The 19,319-nt window shown below is 39.2% G+C and overlaps 2 protein-coding genes across 5 annotated transcripts in view; both read right to left on the bottom strand.

Moving 5' to 3' along the window:
* prkg2l (protein kinase cGMP-dependent 2, like) overlaps positions 1-8,147 on the bottom strand; it is a gene marked incomplete at its 3' end in the record, with an annotated part of 28,364 nt that extends 20,217 nt beyond the window's left edge. Inside the window, exons 1-6 of the mRNA XM_084561616.1 lie at positions 7,538-8,147; positions 6,302-6,667; positions 4,790-4,956; positions 3,822-3,935; positions 1,386-1,491; positions 460-523 (exon numbers count right to left, since the gene is read on the bottom strand). Coding sequence (XP_084417742.1) covers positions 460-523; positions 1,386-1,491; positions 3,822-3,935; positions 4,790-4,956; positions 6,302-6,667; positions 7,538-7,659 — 939 coding nt within the window. The 5' untranslated portion in view covers positions 7,660-8,147. The remainder of the gene's footprint in view (positions 1-459; positions 524-1,385; positions 1,492-3,821; positions 3,936-4,789; positions 4,957-6,301; positions 6,668-7,537) is intronic.
* A 4,353-nt stretch (positions 8,148-12,500) lies between these two features.
* The window catches only part of col13a1 (collagen, type XIII, alpha 1), a 45,995-nt gene continuing 39,176 nt past the window's right edge, over positions 12,501-19,319 (bottom strand). For 3 of the 4 annotated variants that reach the window (XM_084562307.1, XM_084562305.1, XM_084562304.1), the window contains 2 exons: positions 18,570-18,656; positions 12,501-15,647 (listed from right to left, as the gene is read on the bottom strand). In XM_084562307.1, coding sequence (XP_084418433.1) covers positions 15,483-15,647; positions 18,570-18,656 — 252 coding nt within the window. In that variant the 3' untranslated portion in view covers positions 12,501-15,482. The remainder of the gene's footprint in view (positions 15,648-18,569; positions 18,657-19,319) is intronic. The other variant, XM_084562306.1, reaches the window with a different exon arrangement.

Below are 19,319 nucleotides of genomic sequence, written 5' to 3'. Positions count from 1 at the left end.
TTGTGGGACGCCATGGAGCTCCCACGGGTGCCCACTTGGATGGTGCAGCCAGTAATGACCCGGCAGAAGATTCCCTAGTCACAGAAGTCACAGAACACAGTCCATAACAATGGCTCTGTGAGAGGACACTTGGAAAGTGAATGCTGTAAGCCCCTTGGTCTGATACAAATCCACTGGATTGTGGACACATTCAGCAATGGCTGTGAAGGAGGATGCTCAATCCAGGATTAGCAGCAGGTGCACAACATCCAACTCTACATCTGTGAACTCCTCATCACCAACACACTGACTACCACGTCTTAAAACAGCTGTACTGTACATAATAACAAACCTGTGCTGCCAACTGCTGTAAACTGCTAGGTCATGGCATCCACAACAGCTACGGTTCATACGTAAAATGTACATAAATGGGATTATATATAGGATTAACAGCAAAAAGGATAAGTGGGAAATACTCACCACCTCAAGGCAGTCAACAATCCTGGCTAGTTTTTCCTCAGGCAGTTCTTGGAGTAGAGACACACTTGTAAAGAAGCAAAGACATTCACCACAAATATTGACGTGACTGTTCACAAACATTTATGACTGTGGAACTGGTACAGCATGCAGTAATTGTTGAAGTTATTGTACTTATATTTATTCAGAATGATAAAACTCAGGTTATATACTGTATACTATACATGCATATACAGTTATATATGTTTGGACAAAAACACAATACACAAATTGCGATGTGAGAGGGGGTCCAAAACATCTTAGAGTTACAATGGTATAATGACTAAAGGCTTCATGTGCCTCAGTGACTCAGCTTTAATCTGAGGGGCCATCCAAACTGGAAAATGGAAAGGAACCTTTTTCTATACACACATTCCCATATTTTAAGGGTGCCCTAAAGTGATCTGACTCAAAAGCTGTTTCATGTACAGACTGGGATATTCCGTTAGTATTCTTCATCAGTTAAGAATGTAAAAGGTCTAAAGTTGCTTCAAAGTGCGGCGTTTGGATCTGGAAACATGTGTTTAATGGAGCTCACAGTGCAAGTGAACCGAGAAATTGTTAAGCTGCAAAACAGACTGCAGGAAGTTTGAATCAGTGGTCACATCAACAACGTGGTGAATTTTGAGGAAAAAAATAACATATTGGTGGATGTACACTTAAACCCTATTCATTACTGTAACTCAAATATGTTTAGATAAATAGCAAGAATAAAAATAGGTCTGTGTCCAAACATGTACAGACTGTTTGCATTTAAGGATATATTGTATATATTTACATAATGATGCTGCCACTGCCATTGTTATCATATATGTGACATGTTGCCTTATACAGTACAGTATTGTTAAAGAGACATACTTTAACATATCTTTACATGAGTAATTTTGTACCTGCGCAGAAAACTGAAGTACTCCTTGTGTCTAGCCTGTGTGGTCTGCATCATGATAGTCTGGAAGGTGTGACGGTCCAGTGCCCAGATATGAGACTGGGCCACAGCTGGATGAGAGTGGAACAATAAACCCTTCATTACTTTGTCACTGCGAAGGACACATAAGGGTCCTGAGAAAAAGTGTTCTACCGGGATTCTGAGGTAGCCATACTGGACCCTCTCCTCATGCCCACAGCTTGAGATTCTGTCCATGTGTACCATCAATGCATACCATAGAATAGGGACAAGGGACAGCCCTGGTGGAGTCCAACACCCACTGGAAACATGCTTGATGTATTGCCAAGGAGACAGATACAGCTCTCACTTTGGTTATACAAGGACCAGATGCCTCATAATAACGGCCCCCTGCACCCCGTACTTACTCAGTACCCCCCACAAAATTCCCAAGGGAACACAGTCATAGACCTTCACAAGTTCACAAAACACATAGACTCGATTGTCAAACTCCCATGATCCCATGAAGCAACTCCACAAGGGTAAAGAGCTGGTCTATATTGCTCCCTATCTCTGCCAGTCTGCAGGTACTATCTCAGACCTCCATGTGGCTTTGGCTGCCAGGGAGCTTCATAACTACCACATCTACCTCTGCCACTTTGTCTGAGTTTTTAAACTCTGCTTTATTTCTCAAGGACATGGTAGCAGGGTTCAGGAGATCCTCAAAGTGCTCTTTCCACACTATGCTACTTCCATACTATGCAAAAGATACAATCATGCAGTATATGGAAGAGTAGATTTATTTTAAAAATCATACAGGCAGCAGACACACTGTACGACCAAACAGTAACAATTCATTCATCTTCTGTGAATGGGTCACGGGGGTGTTGGAGCCTATCCTACCCCGGCTGTCATCGGGCGAGAGGCGGGTTACACCCTGGACAGGTCTCCAGTCTATTACAGGGCTAACACAGAGAGACCATTTACACTCACATTCACACCTACAGCCAATTTATAATCACCAATGAACCTAGTGAGCATGTCTTTGGATGGTGGGAGGAAGCTGGAGTACCAGGAGAGAACCCACGCAGAAACAGGGAGAACATGAACTTTAAGGACTCCTCTTCAGAGAAAAATAGTTTTGGGTGGGTTTGTATGATGGGATCAGACAGGGAGCACAACATACACCGATCAGCCCCAACATTAAAACCACTGACAGAAGAAATAAATAACATTGACCATCTTGTGACAATACAATGTTCTGCTAGGAAGCTTTTGGACCTGGCATTCATGTGGATGTTACTTAGACATGTAGCACCCCAAAAACTTGAAGAGGTTTCTTTCTAGTACTAAGGCTTTCTTCCACTGCCCAAAGACATGCTCATTAGGTTCATTGGTGATTCTAAATTGGCCGTAGGTGTGCATGGTTGTCTTTCTCTCTGTGTTTGCCCTGTGATAGACTGGAGACCTGTCCAGGGTGTACCCTGCGTCTTGCCCGATGACAGCTGGGATAAGTTCCAGCCCCCCCGCGACCCTTAACAGGACAAGCGGTTACAGAAGATGAATAAATGAATATGTAGTGTCGCAAAACATAGTGTCAGAGAACTGTGCCTAGTGTGATCTACCTCAAGATGTGTCATCATGGGTATGATAAGTCCAGCCTTAACCCCATGTAGTTCCATGTCTGCATTGTACACAATTTGAAGACACAACCAGGGATAGCTTCCATGTTCAATGCAATGCCACCTCTATATTGGAGATGCTCGGGTGGTGGCTCTAGCCTGCAAACTAACCTTTCTAGCTGGCTTGCTAGATCAGCTAAATCACAAGAGCACTGAACTGACTATGAAGGAGAATGTGGAGGTCCAGGGGCTGCTGCTTACGAATGTCATATACATCGGAGCAGTTGAGCTTTCATCTCCCCCCTCAGCAACAGCACCAGCAGCAGGAGGCCAGGTAGAGATGTCCATATGAGGGCCCTGGATTCTGTGCCCCAGTCCCAGCCCCAGTGTCTTCCATCTCAGCGTCACCTCCACAGGCATCCCACGCTCTGACCAGCCATGCTAAAGAGGTGGGCCAGTATTGAGCATTTGGCAGACGCTGCTCTCATGGTATAAATGTTTCTGTGTTTGGCATAAATAGTTATTATATTCACAGTTGGCACTACACAAGCCCACCATGTTGCTTCTGTGAAGGAGGTGGGGCTTTCAGAGGGTGTCACCCTCACATAGGGGCATGCATGGTCACAAGTCACACACCTGCATGACAATGAGCGTATTCTTTGTGTCAAGTCCCATCTATACAGTATATATCCTCCAAGCTATGAGCCGGCCTTACACTTTATGTGTTAAGACGCATTGATGTAATCAAAAGGTGAGAAATACAGTATTAAGAACCATGACTGGTTTGGCATTGTTTAGGGGGAAACGCTGCAGTTACTCACCTTTAACCGTGGCTGTTCTCTTGCAGTTGTACAGTATGGCCAGTTCTCCAAATGCTGTTCCAGGACACATCTCCCCCAGCAGCTTCCCGTTCTGAATGACCTGCAGCAAGCCCTCTGTGAAGAAAAGAAAGTTCAATTCAATTCAATTCAATTTTATTTATATAGTGTCAATAACAATACAAATCGTCTCAAGACGCTTTACAAAAACCCGGCCTGAAACCCCCAGAGCAAGCCTGAAGGCAACGGTGGCAAGGAAAAACTCCCTTTTAACAGGAACACATTATAAATTAATTGTATTGCTTTTTATCATGTAATCTATGGGAGATCATTGGCATCACAAGAGAGGTAAGACTGTTTTCTAATTTGCTTTATTACCAGTCTTTGCTTTTTCTATCCATTCATACATTCATAGTCCTGACATCCTTCTGCTCAGCCATGTTCTCCAGCAGATCCTGGTCAATCACTGGTACTTGCATTTGATTTTTATCTCAGCTCGAACATTTCATTGCAAATTTCTGGTGATTCCATTACAAGCTCCATATAGATGTTGGAACTTACACACCTATTTGAGGATGAACCCACTAGTCTTATATCACTGGCCTATTTTCTTTTCAGTTTGAATGCAAAACCCACGGCCAAAAGTGCGATTTGAAATGTAAATCTTCGTCTGGTCATCCTCTTGAAAGACGCAAACATACAAAACACAGAGGCTGGTTGGTGCTTCTGGAAAGGTTAAAAGGCTTTTGGGTTCTGTCTCAAGAAGAAGAAAACAACTTTGTTTTGCCAATGACATTTTAAGTACAGTGATGGAAAAAAAAATAGAATTTTGATTTTGCTTTTTTTTTTTTAAATATAGTCAGATAAATTGTTGGTGCTGACTTCTGCAAATAAAGAAAGCTTTTTTTTCTAACATTCAAAGGCCTTGAGGTCCCATCAGCGCTATACACATCTTGACATTCTGAACTGACCTGCCAGTACATAAAGGTAGTTTCCAGCTTCCCCCTCCTGGATGACCAGCTGTCCCTCGGTGTAAACCTTCTCATACATACAGTCCACCATTTCCCTCATGTGCTGGGGCTCCAGCTTCTTCAGAAAGTCATTGTTCATGATGGCATCGTTGATAAACTTCTTGGTGCTTGGACAAAAAGACGCAAAAGCAAACCAGTTAAGCCATATTATTTAGCTCATTGATTATCACTCTTCTAGCTTGGTCTGGAGTCTTAGACTCTGGGTTTTGCAAAGCATCTTGACACAAATGTGACAATCAATGTATTTATTTCAAATAAAATTAAATTAGAAAAAAAGTAATCCATGGAGTTATACATAAAAAAAAAAAAAAAAAAGTTGTACAATCCAGCATGTTTTCCATATTCAGATTCCATAAACCAGCTGTCAGCCTCGTGGTGACTACATCTCCAAGTTATTTTTTTTCTTCTTTTTTTTTTTTTTATTGGAAAGTACAGAATGCAGGAAAAAAATGTAGAGACTCATCCAAGCGTAATCACTCTAACTTCCTACTTATAACCTACAGGCAGTGTGTGGCGGTGTCTTTGGCTATACAACCTTGATTTATCTGCTCTCATCTGATTCTCACCTGATTCTGCACCTATGAATGGCGTAATTTACAAACATCAACTGGCAGGTTGTGAATGCTGTACAATATTTCTATTTTACTGGATAATAAAGTACTCTATAAATACAATTTGATAATTCCAACAGAACCTTGTGTTTATGGCTGCTTGGTCCAAGTCACTGCAGTTTCAATTAATGCAGCAGATTCCCCTAAGCGGGTTTGTGTGCGTCCATGATTACCACATCACAGAGATGATGCACTTGTCTATTCAGTGAAAAGGAGCATGATTGGGTCTAAGAGTACTGGGTAAGCATAGGTTGTGTAATTGAAGCCCATAATGACCCAGTCCCTCCATTTAGATCCTGTGGTCTTTTGTTTCTCTCCATATCTTTCTATTATCCTGCCATGCTAATAAAGCCTTTCAGATGTGGGGGTAATACAAAAAGCTTGCCAGAGCTCTCACCTCCTCCTGCCAATAATATTCTGTTTGTGTTGATCACAGCTAATCATACTGTATGAATGACAATGGAATAGTCAGTCTTGAGTAACTAAAGAACTGGTTGATTTCTTCTGATGTAATAGTTTTATTAGGCGGATCATTGTGGAACTCTACACCTCTGAATGAATGAATAATCAATCAATGTTCTTATAGTTCAATGTTATTATGAGGTGGATATGTTGAAAGACGTATATAAAGCAATAGTATAATGCATGTTATCATAGAGACTATGTATTGCACTAATATTCAAAAGATATAAAAAAAAAAACAAACGTACAGGCACAGAAAGTTCCTGCATCATACAAAGTCAATCACCTTTGAATCTAAATACAAATAATGTGCAAACCACCACTAACCTTAAACGTGATGTGTTCATGTGTGAGAAAAAAGTGGTCTTCACATACTTACTGGGAATTTTTGCGAATGGCCTTTGCGATTGATTTTTCCAATGATTTGAATCCGCTACAGAAGTTCTCTGAGGTGGGTTCTGCAGAAACCCCTTCTTTTGCCTTGAGCCGGCGGTGGACCTCCACAGCCACCCTGTGGAAGCGACTCGGACCCTGGTTGATGGCGCTGAAGTGCCGGCACCTATGGCACCGCAGCGCCTGAGGGGAGAGGCTCAGAGAGTTGTTGTAGCCAATGGCGTCCTGGAGCTTGTCAATCTGCGAGATCTTGGCCTCCAGTTCCTTCTGTAGATGCTGTAGCTGAACCTCCTGTGTTCTTAACTCGTGGTCCCGACGTGCTAGCTCTGCCTCTAAGTGGATGATCTGCAATCTGATGATCAGAACTGGTTCATTCACTAAATAAACATAAAACCAACTCCGCAAAACTTGACTACAGTACACAAACTCATTTAATTTGTACAGCCCAGTACTACATTAACCAATAAATGCATGGGGTTTTCAGCCAATTGTGCACAAACTGACTTTATACTTTATACTTTGTAATATTACAGTTGCATAGTACTTCTATATTTTGTATTTATATTTTTAGTTGTATAGTGATTTCTATATTTATACTTCTTTTTTTTTTTTTTTAACTAAACTGTTGACTCTGTGAGAGCCCTGCACAAGAATTCCAATGTGCCTGGACTGTTGGTTTATGCACAAATGGCCTAATAAAGAACTTTTATGAGCATCTACCAGCTTTTTCAAAATTGCCAGGGTAGGATCTGTGAAATTCTCTGGCTTCCCAAGATACAAAATTGTCCTGGAAAAACTCCTTGGGCTTTTTGTAGCTGCAGGGTTGAGGCAGCTGAGTTAACACTTGTATATGAGGTTCCCTTATCTGTCCTAACTTGTCTTGGTGCTGCTATTTGGACATTCAAAATGTATTTGTCTTATATTCACGGCCCAGAAACTAATTCACCATCATTAACAAAATCAAACACATCACCATCATGCCAAACAGGAATTTTCAACAATGCCCCCTATAATCTTCTACCTAAATTAAAAAACAAAAAACAAAAACACAATTCTACTGAGTCCTCAGGTGACACTATTGTCACCTATATGCAGTTTAGCATACTGTATGTATTCACTAAACCGGAAGGTAGTATTTAGCATACTACATTGTATCTGTAGCTCTGTCTGACACACACACACACAGATGTACATACATATATTCATAAGGTTTGATTCTAACCTGACAATCTCTGTGTCCAGGGCAGGAGGGTCTGTGTGGATGGAGGCCAGGCAGCTGTTCCCCTCAGCCCGTGGGGCTTTTATCGAACCGTTGCCCATGGCCAGGCACTGGCTGCCCACCATATGAATGAAGCTCTGGTCAAACTCACGACAATGACCGCCTGAGAGGAGGCTCTAGACTCAGGCAAGGTGCTTTTCTAAAACCTTTCGCGGAAATAAAAAATGAAAGCACTTTACCCATCTGCCAGTTATGATTCTTAATATAATGGAAACCTGTACGTTCACTCGCACAAATACCTGCCAGTTTCACAGTGCTCATATCTGCCAAATGTCACACATTAAAGCATGTCTAATCAAAATGTTAAAAATGTACAACAAAATATACACCTGTATCTATCAGTTATCCTGAAAAGTCTCAAATTAGACACTCTGTGAAGTCTACATACAGACACAAAGTACATTTTCCATTATTTACTCACAGAATGGTTGAGGAATGTGTCAAAAAATGATCCCAAAGCTCTGAGACTATACACAACTGCTTCATACTGCCTTCAGACACAGAAATGTCTCGTTTAGCTTCTGTCTACGAGCACAATGATACTTATCCATGCTAGGAGGGAGGGATCTCTTATGATTCCTGAGTCACAAACAAATTGGTGTTCTTATCAGTTGCAGGTGTCTGGCAGCCCCTGGTGGCCATGTGGGATGTGGACTCAAATAAAGAGAGAGAAGACTTTTTAAGGTTAATTTTAACTGCACAAAAATCTGACCACTTTAGTCCCTATCAAACAACTAAGGGTCTTCACAACCTGCGTTTGTTTGTTTTTACCTGCTCATCATTGCAGCACCTTGTGTTCTTCACTGTTAAAAGTCTTCCTTACATTGACTTTGAGTTGTTCATCCTGCCTTTCCTGACTGCGTCTTAAATTTGGGTCCTCCCTTCCCCTGCTACACCGTGACATTCCAGACCTTCATTACCTTCAGAGAACATGAAAAGGTTTTTATTATTCGCTTCATTCTGTTGTTTGACCCTTATGTACGAAGAGGGGTTACAGTGTTGAATGCCCTGCTATAATGTGTGCAGAATCTCTTCAAATAATGTGCAACCTAAACTGCAGTTTGAAGTTGAGTTGAGGTTAGTTTCAAACAAACTCACACAAAATCTTATGTTTTTTTTTATTATTATTCAGGGTCAGTGACAAATTTCCAATTTTCAAATTGTTTCAACATGTACTTAGCACAGAAATTTGACAGATTTCTTTTGACTTTGCAGAAATAAAATCCAAAATCGGTTCACAATATAGGAAAGAAATTCCACAAGTGTAAATAGTGCTTCATACAGGCTTAAACGACAGCATGCAAATTATGTATAATGCCCACTCATCCATTCTCAGAAGTTATTCTAATCTGACAAGTACAGAATTTCAAACCAAACAAATGATACATCAAGAAGTCTACCTGACAAAAAAAGAATTAAGTTAATTGGACTTGCAAGCTTTATTTATTTTTTTTTACATCTCATCTTTATCTTACTTTCCAAACTTCAATTCAAACGGTGTGACCTAAAGAAACAATTGTGCAACTTGTAGACTGTGTTCATTTCACCTGAAGAGCTCTGTGAAGCATGAGAACACCGTCAACGCCTTCAGTCTAAATTCAGTGTTGCCAGATACAGCTGATGGTTTCCAGCCCAAAAGTTGTTCAAAAACCACCAAAAAGCAGAACCACCAGGAATATTAGATCGATATTTGTTTAGTACTTTAACCCAGATTCCTTTCACTGGTGTAGCCTATATCATTAAAAAAATGCAGTCACATTCGGTCTCACACACAGGAACACGCAGGCACACACGCACACACACCCACACTGTCTTGGGAAGAGTAAACACACTTTGGTTTTGTTTCAAATCAGCATTAAAAAATAATTAGAAAAAACTGCCAAAATGATCCCAGACCTTCCCAAATTTTGTTCACCTGCCCAACTCTATTTTTACCTGCAAGATAAATGTCAAAACAGCTCAACTGGGCGTGAAACCACCCAATCTGGCAACACTGTCAGAATTACTCGGCCTCAACATGTTGCAGTGATTCACCTGTAGGATGTCCTTTAATTTCTTAAACATTCACGTTTGTCTGTAATCAAATGGTTGGCTTATGCCCCTGATAAAAATATAGACACTATATATAGTGTTGTGGAGCATATCTTATCTTATCTTATCTTATCTTATCTTATGTAGATCTATTTTATGGCAACCATTTTAATCATTATAACAACATTTATGAGAAATCCTGTTTTGCCTGTCAGTTGGACATGGTGGATGGTTTGAAGTGATACATGACCCATAAATATCTGTTACTGAGAAAGAAGCCGCCAGTCAAAGGCATGAATCAGGGCTGGTGAGGCTACCTGAAGTAACTGACCACAAGGTGAAGATGTCACTCACTACCAGTCAGGGTGTCAAGAGTAAATAACACATCCAAAGAGAATTAAAAGAAAAAAGGTCAGAAAAGCAGGTTAATGAACTCACCAAGGGAAGTAATAATTAAACATATGCACAAACTGCATTATCAGGTATGTGATACTATCAACATGTTCCAAGGTTTTGCAGTATATTACTATATCTCAGTTCCTTGCCAAAAAACGTTTTTCTGGATGAAGTTGCTGACAACAAAAAAATATATATTCTTGTATATTTACATTAACCCTCACATTCTTTTCCATAACCCAAATTCATGCAGTAAAATGTGTGATTCGTCCTTTACATAAAGAGTACTCTGCAACTACTACTTAAATGTACAGAAAAGTTCTGACAAAACAAACCAAGTAAATAAAGTTTCATAGTTTTGTGCAAAAATGGAAATTTGAAGGCTAAAGCAGAAAACTTCCAGATGCAAATGTGTTACTGACGCAAGTTTGTCTTAGCGCCCAACTGTAACTATTCTGAAATTCTGTCCTTACAGTGAGCTGACGGCTGCACAAGAAAAGTTGTTGAAGTCTGTGACAAAAATAAACTGCAAAATAAAATATCTAGATAATGCCATGTCAGGCAGAAAGGAGGCTATTGAAATAATCATTTTAAATGACAAATTAGGTCAGGCTAGGGCTACATGGTGGTACAGTTGTTAGCACTGCTGCCTCAGCAAGAAGGTCCTGGTTTCGAACCTACAATGGGGCCTTTCAGCTCCGAGCTTTCCTTTTCTCCCTGTGCCAATATGGGATTTTTCTGGGTGCTCTGGTTTCCTCCCACATTCCAAAAATATGCTCAATTGGTAATTCTAAATTCTCAGTAGGTGTGCATGTCAGTGTGGATGTCTGTTTGTCTTTGTGCGTTAGTCCTGTGATAGATTGGTGACCTGTTCAGGCTGTTCACCCCCCTCACTTCTGATGAAGATGGGATAGGTTTCGGCCCCCCTGACCTTCTAGAGGACAAGGGGTAATAGATAACGGATGGATGGATGGAAATGAAATCTAACAAAATCTAGTGTTATCAGTTGTGAATGAGTTTATCAGCCCTTCCGTATGATGACTGAGAGCTCAAGGCACTGCAACTTGAGCAACTTATCATTTTCAGACTACTGAACTCAAAGACTCAAGTTTCAACAAACAAATAATAAAGTACAAGGAATGCTTCTCTAAATCTGATTTTCAATCAAACCTGGAAAGTTATTATTATTTATTTCATATAAAACACTGACTAAGGAGATTAGTTTAATCTGTATGTACAGAGAGATTACATATTTTGTCATTGCGGTGTTTTTGTCTATAAATGAATTCCATTTTGGAGATAAGAGAAATAAATAATATGAAATACACCAACTTTCGATTCAAAAAATAAAAACACCTTTTTAGTTACACTATATCCTATTGCATACAATAAAGACAGTATACGTAGAGAATGCAAATGTGAAAATGGTAAAATCTTGGTAACAAGAGGCCCCAAAAATTCACAAATTGCAAATGCATCAAGAAACAGTTCATCTTCAAGTAATCTGTGTATAATCAGCATACTGAGTACTGCTTTTGATGCTTATTCAATACTTAACAATTGTTTCATGAAAGCACTCTTTTTAGAAACGCGGAGTACTTTTACACATACAATTCTGTGTCTTACTTTGTACAATAATTACAAATACAGCACTGAACCTTGGTGTCCTATTACACCTCAATAAAAAAAAGTGAAAAATATCAAATACGCATATTGTGTTTTGCTGTATTCTCTATACAGCACAATCATTCAAACAAAATGTCATAGCTGCAGGTAAAAGGATTTTGAAAAGGCAGTGAGTTAGATAATATCAATAAGGAATCATCAAGAGGGTCTCCCTTTGTTCTTTTGGTTTTTCATGGAAACACATGGCATCTCTCTGCTCTGTGAGCTGCTCTGAAATCTTTGTTGTCACAGTTATAATATTGTTTCACACTGAACACAAGAAATAGCTAGTGTCCATGCCCCATTTTCACTAGGAGTAAAATAGACTAGGTTGTTGTGTCCAGAAAGGCTTCGGTGACTGCGTACAGGATGGTGCAAGGTCTCTGCTATCCAGTCTTATTGCAGTTATTGTGCTTACCACTGCAACCGGAGCCTCCAACACTACTGGCCCTAGGTCCAGCCTTCTGGAAAAATGTTGAAATGCCAACTCCAGGTTTGGGTAAAAACTTAAAGATTCCTCCAAATGTCTTCAAGTTTCCTTTCTGTCACTTCAGGAGACGGTTTCCGTGTAGCCCTACTTCTTAGCCAGTTGGAAAGGATGTTGACCCTTCAAACATATGCATGATTTCAGTAAAATCAGTTCAGAAACATGAGCAAAACCATTTAGGTGTATTAAAAATGTGTAGTGCATAAAATGATTTGATGACCAGTGCATTGTCCAGAGTTGTTTGAACTCCCCCTTAACAAGCCTCGTCCAAGCTTAAGTTCCTGATTTACCTTTCCTGGGCAGGTGACTGAATTGTAAAAGTATATATATATATATATATATTGCAGTTTTAAACAAAAACTTTTTTCAGCCCTCTGGTGGTACCACCTGTACTTGGATGCTTTGGAGATAAATGTCTTGATATTGAGACTCTTTCAGACCAAACTGCTCCGTAGAAGCCCTGAGGGTAACAAGCTCCACTGGGTAGCTACTCAGGTAGTTTTTGTATGTTAAGTCAGTAAGACATCCTCCATCAGGTGCACGGTATCTTCAACACAACATGGCTACCTGCAATTTATTGTTTGACACTGGACTTACTCAACTTTAGAGCCAACCAGAGAGTTATTCTAAGGAGGGCAATTGAGGTTGTATGACATTTTATGCCATGCTCTTGCAATCATGCCGTTTTTCAGCCAGTGTGTACTGTGAAACTGTGGGATGCTTTGTATTGTTTGTGACACTATATAAATGAATACAACATAATTGAAATGAATGGTTTTATTGTGTTCTGCTTCAGCTAGACCTAATGGCTGCTGCCATTAGAACATTGTTGAACGTCAATGCAAATTGCTGTGTCTGGTTTCTTAAAGCAGGTCAATAGTTTTTGAATAATATGGACTGGGTGTGGAAAATAGTGTGAAAAGAGTGACATTTTATTTAGTATGTTGCCATGGAAACGCCTGCCTGCCATCCTTTCAAATGCTTGGGTTTTTACATTTATTTAATGTTAAAGCAATGCTCTCAGTGGTCAAACTGTTAAAATGGAATCCACTTTGTATTCCCATAGCTGTGCTGGGTTAACTCAATAGCATGTCATTCCCAGAATGAAAAACACAACTTAACTCTGGATTGCACTGGAAAGGCTGTTTATAAAAGTGTGTGTGGAGGGTTGTTTATTTTAGATTAAAAAAAATATGTTGGTACTTGTGAAACAACGTAATAATTACAAATACAACTATTCCATAAATCAGTCCGTGCAGTGATTAATATGTAAACCAAACTGGGTTAGTGTCCTTCAGAGACAATTAGCAAACTGGTATTAGTGTCCAAAGTGCAGTTTAACCTCGGGCTTCTGAGGACAGGAACTGAGTTTAAGATAGACTTGGTATGTTCCAGAGAGCACAGGTTAAATCCCATTCCATACCTTGGAACCTTACAATTTGGAATAATGAATTTCCATAATGGTTTTGTGGTTAATTTATTTATTTAGTTTTCTAAAAGGCTGGGTTTTGTCCACATGGCACAAGATTACACAATCATTTATTCCAGTAAGGGACTGTAATTAACCTTGTGACACTCTCTAACCTCCATAGGTGAGGTTTGATGTTTGTGAATTTTTCAGAACAAATGGTAAATCTTTTTGAGTGTATATTTAATTAGGATTTTCACTTTGAACACAATGAACAAATGCATACATTGTTATGATCAATATTACAGCAAAATGAAGGTCAGCTGGTGACTATGGCATGAGTTAATATGAAGTAGTGTAAAGCAACACAACACTAATATTTTATTGCTGGTAAGGATCCAACAATAATCTCTTGATGGCAACATCAAATCCAGGCAAAACACACAAAAAAAGCTTCGTCAAACAGCAGCAGAATATAAAGGATCAAGCTCCACTCCAGTCAGTTCCTCCATTTCTTCAACATTGTCAATGTTGAATGAAGTTAGCTTGCAGGTAAAACAACGTTGATCTTTAAAAAAAGAGGTTACAGTTTCCTTCTTACATGCCTTAAGGGTGAGCAGCAATATGTCCATCCAACAATATGGGTCGTATACAGTGCGTCAGATTAAAAGACAGGCAAGCAATCTACAAACACAACAGTTAATAAACAGAATCTTGCAGTTATAAAGCAGGGCCTGGCTGCTCATAAAACATGGCTAAACTATTTACAATCAAATTAAACCAGAAGAAATACACCAAAGGTTCTTTCTTGTGGTACAGCTAAACATTTGGTTTTCAGACTATTACATGCCTGAACTTTAAAGCTTCAAATGGTTAAGAGGTCTTGGTTGATACCCTCCTCTGTGACACAAGTGTTAATGGCAAACTATGATTGATTTCTCATTAACAATGAAATACCGAACCTCAGAGACTGGATCTTAAGGTGTCCCTTAAAGGCAACTTGGCAGGATGTGTTCTTTATATCATGCAACGTCAATAACTTTGTTGCACAAGCATTAACGCGAACATTACAAAATAACCTCAAAATAAATTAATAAGAACCAACTAACAGCTAATCAACAGATTCCCCACTTCACTTGGTGCTCACTTTCATATCAAAAAGCAGGATGGCAACAGAAGATGTTGATCTAAATGATTCTAGGAACAATAAGTATGTTTACGTCCCATAAACCTGGCAGCTTATTTTATTTGACTTTATTTCATTTTATGTCTGTCTTTGCTGGTCCTGTCCTTTCCACCAGTACATGCCTGGCAAACCAAGAACACGCAGCCTGTGATGCATGTTCCAGTTATGCTTGGTAAGCCCCAAAGAGAAAACAAGGCTAGCACAGCCCAAAACCTGACGTATTAACTTTGCATGCTTCTCAGTACAATATGAGCACATGTCCAAAATCACGATGTGCAGAGTTAAGACTGTGTGAACATTAGCTAAATTGAAACTTAACCCTTTATCACAAAGAGGAGAGTTCAACTAAATCTTTCCAAACACATAATCTTTCCAGCCCCACAACTCAGTGCAGCATGGTCTGTTAAAACAGAACAAAATAATGTAATACAATAAGTTATTAAGCATTATCCACTTCACATTATGCACAAATATCATGCATATGTAGTGTAGCCACATGATAAATTTTACGTATCTAATCATATTAAAATAATGCAAAGATATAAAACTCCATTACATAAACATCATATGTATTAAAAATAACAATCTGTACATATTTTTTTGTTGCAATATATTCTACGGAGATTTTTTTTTTTTTCTGTGTATAACAGAATAAGAAAAGATAAAAAAAATAAATATCCTATGTACAATCACACAAGCCAATCCAAAGTTATCGTCACTGCAAGGAGAAAGCAAAAGGCACAATATCAAACGTTAGTTCAAACAATGTTCCCGGTGAAGTTAGCATATGCTGTGAGCAGCTAAAGCAATCAGCAACAACACGGCACACCACTAAACTTACTTTATTCCAACACCCCGGTACAGGTAAACCATCATCTCCCTGTGGAGAAAAACAAAACGTGAAGTATTACTGTAGACCGCAGATATTAGACGTTTTTAATAGTTAAACCATCAACCCACGACATAAAAAAATAAATAAATGTGCATGTCAACTGTGTTTTACAAAGAAACACAGTTGAAATTCTTATTTTCTCTTTGGAGTAATAAAGATTTATTTTGGCCACCCAAAGTTGTGGAAGTAAGGAAGTTATGTAGCATTTCTGCATATGCATCATTCATCGGTGCCAGAATCAGAAATCAAGATTCATTTCTCCAAGAACAGATATTATTAGAATGCATTACTAACACTACTTGATTCTTCTTAATAACCCTTATGCTACAAACATTCATTCCAATCACCTTATAATATTTTAAGAGATAGAGCTAGTTGTTTTAGAACTCAAGCGCTAGTCTTTGTTTCTTTAGTATTTGTTAATAAAATAAGCATTGTGTCAGATGCTCTGATAATGGATTAATATACTTTATAGAAGCTATATCACACATACCATTTTATTTGCATTTCAAAATCGATGGTGCTTTTTGTTCCCAGTTGCAACAACAGAGAGCATTAGCTACAGCTCTAATTTTAGACACTTACAAACATACTCACCATATCAAGTCATATACTGCAGATACTTTGCACAGATACAGCATTTTGCCACAACACACTGATTTCAAGCTTATCCATGAGAGTACCATGTTTCCGTATTAGAAACATGATAGATGTTATTTAAAAAACCTGCAGCAGTGGTTACAATCGCTTCTAGGACCAGAGGATTCGTAACATTAGCACAATATACTCTATTTTAAGAATAAGAATTCACAATTTTAAGTATAGACACAATAAACAAATGAGACAATAACCAAGAAGATTGGAAGCCTCTATCCGTTTACTCAGTGGCAGTGAATTAAACTGGAGAGTAAATTTTGCGAGATATTACTTTGTGACACCAGGATAGTACGGTTGTTCCAGTTGAAGCTTTACAGGTTCTAGGAAAAGACTCTGACTGAGTCTGTGAAATGAGAATAGACCATTGGGAAAATCATATTTAACGTGGTTATATTTGCCACTGAAGGCAAACAATATTTTTAGGTTCACATAATGCCAGTTAGGCATTATTGTAAAAGAGGCTACCAACATTTTCCAAGATGGTCTCATTTATTTAAGTCATTGTTTTGAAGTTTTACTTTTTTAACATTTACAAATTTACAAAGACACGTTGTAAAGAAAATCCTAAGCTAATTCCTTACCTGTGAAGAGTGAAGAGACATTTCAGGCATTAAAGGGACCTAGTGTATATACAGATCTCTAAATCATACTACTAACCACCTAGAGTCCAGGCAGTCTACATCTCCTCGTCTTGAGAAGTGACTATGCATGGTGAGATACGTTTTAGACCAGTTAGCAAATAAGAGAAAATGCTTTTCTCTCTGCAAACTTACAACCAGTAAACAAGTGTTTCAGAACAAACACAGTGTTTGTTCTACTGTCCTTGTGATGACATGTTAACTCAACAATCAGAGAAGTGCTAATACCAAGACTCTGGTTTGATCCTACTGTTTTCACAGCCTGTGGTATTCTGTATGGTAAAAGAATTGTGCTCCATGCAAGAGATGGTGCAGGAAATCAGGAATAATGAAGAAAGGGTCTAGTATACGTGACAACGTTAATGTTTTAAATGTTAGATTAACTGACTAACAATCATAGACCTGAATCATGCATCTGAATTAAACATCAAAGGTTCTAGAGGTGATGATAATGGTTTAGTTAAAAGAGCATCTGTTGTCAGAGGGAATAGTGTGTTTATTTTTTAGTTCAACAGGATTTTAGGAGTTCTGTCCTAGCACTAAGAAGGTGGTGAGTCCCTTAATAGTAGATTGAAACTTCCATGCAAACATGCATGTTTTTGCCTACAGTGCAAAATCTTAGTGCCCACAGTGAGGGGTGTAGTTAGAGCTAGCTAAAGGCATGCTGGGAAAAGTGAAGGGAAAGAAAGAACACCATACCACAGGGCAAGGGGCATCCAGCCCGTCCAGGCCTGGCAAGCCCGGTTCACCTTTCTCCCCTTTAAAGCCTCGGAAACCCTGTTTGTGAAATCAGCCTTTTAAAAACCAGTTTTGCAGCTTGTGTGCAGCGTGGGGAGTGTTTGTACTCCGCTGCTTGGCGGCAGGAGGATCTCCACTTCTGTCCACTGGCTGACTCGTTGCAGGTTTCCTAAACATGCAGGCAACCTGGGACTGACAGGAACTGGACTCACTGAGACGAACGCTTAGGATTCATAAACTTTCGTGTATTTGATGTGTATGATGACAAGTTCTTTCTTTGATAATAATGTGGAGTTTAGATCAGGGGGAATTTTGCTGCCAAACTCTGGGCTTAGACAGATTTAGTTTGGGGCCATTCCTCCCTTGGGCCAAAAGGAGCAAGCGGAGGTGGTGCAGATGTGAGACAGGGTCGGATCTCAGTTTCCTGCAGAATCGGAACTCTACAACATTTGTAAGCACTGATATTCATCAGCAGTTGCTGTCTGGTTCCTGTCCGTCTCATCCCTGGAAGAGATTCCTCAGGCAGAGTTGTAGTCTGTAGTCCTTTTTCACATGATAAATGTGTTTTCATCTGTATGCTGTAACCTTCGATTTGCTTTAACCAAGCTTTTTGGATAGATCATCAAATCTATCATCAAATTTATGATATTATCAATTCAATCACGTACTGAACCATCCCCAAATCTCTGACAAACTATAGCAGACTTGACCGAACTCTCCCTGAGGTGCATTAGAGCCACTAAATACCAGAGGCAAAAGGAAGCTGACTACTGAATACAAGCTGTCAGAGAAACTGGAGCACTATGTGATTATGTTGTATTCTAACATAGTGGTCCTTCCCTTTGCCTCTTGGTTGCACATTTAACTACTGACATACCAATGGACAGGGGGCATCTAATCCAGGTGCTCCTTGGTCTCCCTTATCCCCTTTGGCCCCCCTGTTGCCTTTCTTGCCCCTCTCTCCCTGCAAACGACAGCGTATTAAAAAAAGACAAAATTTAATCCTCCTCATTAAGCGACACAAGCGAAGCACGTGTTGTTGTTGTTGTTTTTTTCGGATGATTTCATCTGTCAGGTGTTTTTACATATGTAATCTAGACAATATGAGAGTTATTTTAATACACAAATTTATCTGATGTGTGTTTTGCTATTAAAAATACAACTTTGCAGTGTAAAATTAGTGGGAAGGTAGAGGGAGTTAGAAAAGACACATTAAAGCCAGTGCACTTAGTGGGTCGGTTACAAAACCAATACCTAATACCCAACACCTAAAAGTAGGTCCTTAGGAAGCTAAGTAAGAATCTGGCTGTTAAATGTCCTTTGACAGTTTTGTTTATACTGCTTGTCCAAAAACTATTGTGAATAATGAGGCTCATCCTTGAATGTACCATTGCAGCAGACATTTAAAATATCAGAGTGGGTAGATAAGTTGATGAAGTGTTAGATTTTGACGAACTGCTGCAGAACTGAAGAACTGCTGTTAATTTTCTACCACCTACTGACACTAGTTGCTTTTTTAATCCTTTTGCTAATCCTATAGTGCTTGGAGTCACAGGGTCAGCTTGCTGTCAGAGACAATAAGTAATGTGTATGTTACCATTCAGTATTTAATGAAAAACACTTAAAT

This window comes from Chelon labrosus (assembly GCF_963514085.1).
Source record: "Chelon labrosus genome assembly, chromosome: 15".
Taxonomy (NCBI): Eukaryota; Metazoa; Chordata; class Actinopteri; order Mugiliformes; family Mugilidae; genus Chelon; species Chelon labrosus.
Note: the sequence above shows the minus strand (reverse complement) of the source record. Positions and strands in the feature narration are given on the sequence as shown.